General features: G+C 58.3%; 1 protein-coding gene across 1 annotated transcript in view; it reads right to left on the bottom strand.

Annotated features, from left to right (window-relative positions):
- HMCES (5-hydroxymethylcytosine (hmC) binding, ES cell-specific) overlaps nucleotides 1–1,780 on the bottom strand; it is a gene marked incomplete at both ends in the record, with an annotated part of 2,517 nt that overhangs the window by 260 nt on the left and 477 nt on the right. The window contains 3 exons of the mRNA XM_010023342.1: nucleotides 281–473; nucleotides 1,033–1,187; nucleotides 1,722–1,778. Of these exons, the coding sequence (XP_010021644.1) occupies nucleotides 281–473; nucleotides 1,033–1,187; nucleotides 1,722–1,778 (405 nt within the window). The remainder of the gene's footprint in view (nucleotides 1–280; nucleotides 474–1,032; nucleotides 1,188–1,721; nucleotides 1,779–1,780) is intronic.

The following is a 1,780-nucleotide window of genomic DNA, read 5'->3' on the forward strand; positions in this document are numbered from 1 at the left end:
CAGCCACATCTGCAGGAGGTTCCCCGGCTGCTGGGAACAGGCTTGTTCCAAGCCCCATTTCACACGGAATTTGCCTCATTTGGCAAAGAAACCCTGGCACGGGGTGACAGTTTATTTCTGGAAGCGAATCTATCCAGGGCTCTACACTCCAGCATGGAGCACAGGCAAGCCCTGCAGATGCTGTCTGCTGCTGCCCCTCCAGTCAGCACTGTTCCTGCAGCCAGCACTGTCCTTGCTCAGGGACGTCACCGTGGCCAAGCTGTCCCCTGCCAGCACCCACCTTCTTGGCTCCCAGCTCGATGGGTGCCAAACACTCGGGCGCATTGTTGCGGATGCTGTTGACAAAGGTGGACACCGGGTGGAAAATGATGTTCTCTATGGGCTGGATGAGTTTAACCGCTTCTTGGGTTGGCACTTCAGCAAAGTCGAGCCATTTCCTGATGGCTTCGTCCCCGTCCAGGATGGCTGGCATCCTAGGGGATGAGACAGTCAGATATGGCAGAGCAGGGTGGCAAAAGCCAGGCTTGTAAGGTAGGAAGGAGCCAGCAGCTCAGGGGGAGACAGGGAAAACCAAAGCAGCAGGATGCTCTTCCACAAGGCAGAGCACACATTGGCTTCACCCAGGTAGCTGCATTGCTGGGAGAGGAAGAGGGGTGACTGCCATGCCCTGGTCAGGTGGAGAGTGATCCAGCTCCAGAGTGATCCAACTCCAGCTGCTAGGACCAGCCAGTCCTTGGTCAGGGTAACCATCACTGAGCAACAACTAAAACATCAGTGTTATCAGCGTTGTTCGCAGGCTAAAAGTCAAAACCACAGCACTGCACCAGCTACTGAGGAGGAGAAAAACAACTGCTACAGCTGAAGCCAGGACATGTGGAAAGGGCATCATCTGGTGATCCCAGAGGTGCTGGTGATGCTGTATTTTCTCTCAGGACATCAAGAGGAGGCAGGGCTCCCTGCCTGCTGCCGGACCGGTGTTAGGCACAGCTTCCCTCCCCTGTGCTGCAGCCCCTCTTGCGCCCTCTCACTTGCCTGTGATGGATGAAGCTCAGGTCCTTGGAGGCATCCACGGTGATGATGGTGTAGGTGTACAGCGCTTCTCCTCCTGCCGGTGGCTCCCAGCAGTCGAAGATCCCGGCCATGGTGAGCAACCTCCATCCTCTCCATTCCTCGTCTCCCTCCTTCTCCTCAGCCTGCAGGAAAGAGGTCCCATCACCCATCAGTGCCAACACATGCGAAGCCAAAGCACCACAGACTGGCCAGTGCTGTGGCAGGTCAACAGCTCAGACCTAAGTGACGAACTGAGCTCATTTGAGGGATTCCAGGAGCCCTTCTACTGATTCGAGGTAACTCCAGGAGAGGAACCAGGAGCCTCATTGTCCCACAGGAGAACTGGCTCCTCCTGTGCTTCCGAACACCCGTCTGCCAGCTCAGCAAAGAAAGAGGTAGCGAAACTCCCGGCCTGGTCCCCTGAGACACACATCACCCCCCCATGCAAATCACAGGAGTGGGGAGCACTGAGCGTGACGGTGGTGCTGCTGCAGCTCCTTTCCCAGCCCAGGACCGCGGCAGCAGGACCACTGTCCGCACAGGGACACCACCGAGCCCCAGCAGAGACACCCAGGGATGGGCCTGGCAGAGGGAAGGGGCTTTTCCCAGGGCAGCAGGAGGGCTCAGAGCTGGGTGCGAGGCTGTGGGTGCGGTGGGGGATTCCGTACCACAGTGTCCGTGGGCTGGGGGAAGTGGATGAAATACGGCTGCTTCCCCCCCCGGGGCCGCT

The sequence above is a fragment of the Nestor notabilis genome, unplaced genomic scaffold (genome assembly GCF_000696875.1).
Source record: "Nestor notabilis isolate BGI_N333 unplaced genomic scaffold, ASM69687v1 scaffold25921, whole genome shotgun sequence".
Lineage (NCBI taxonomy): Eukaryota > Metazoa > Chordata > Aves > Psittaciformes > Psittacidae > Nestor > Nestor notabilis.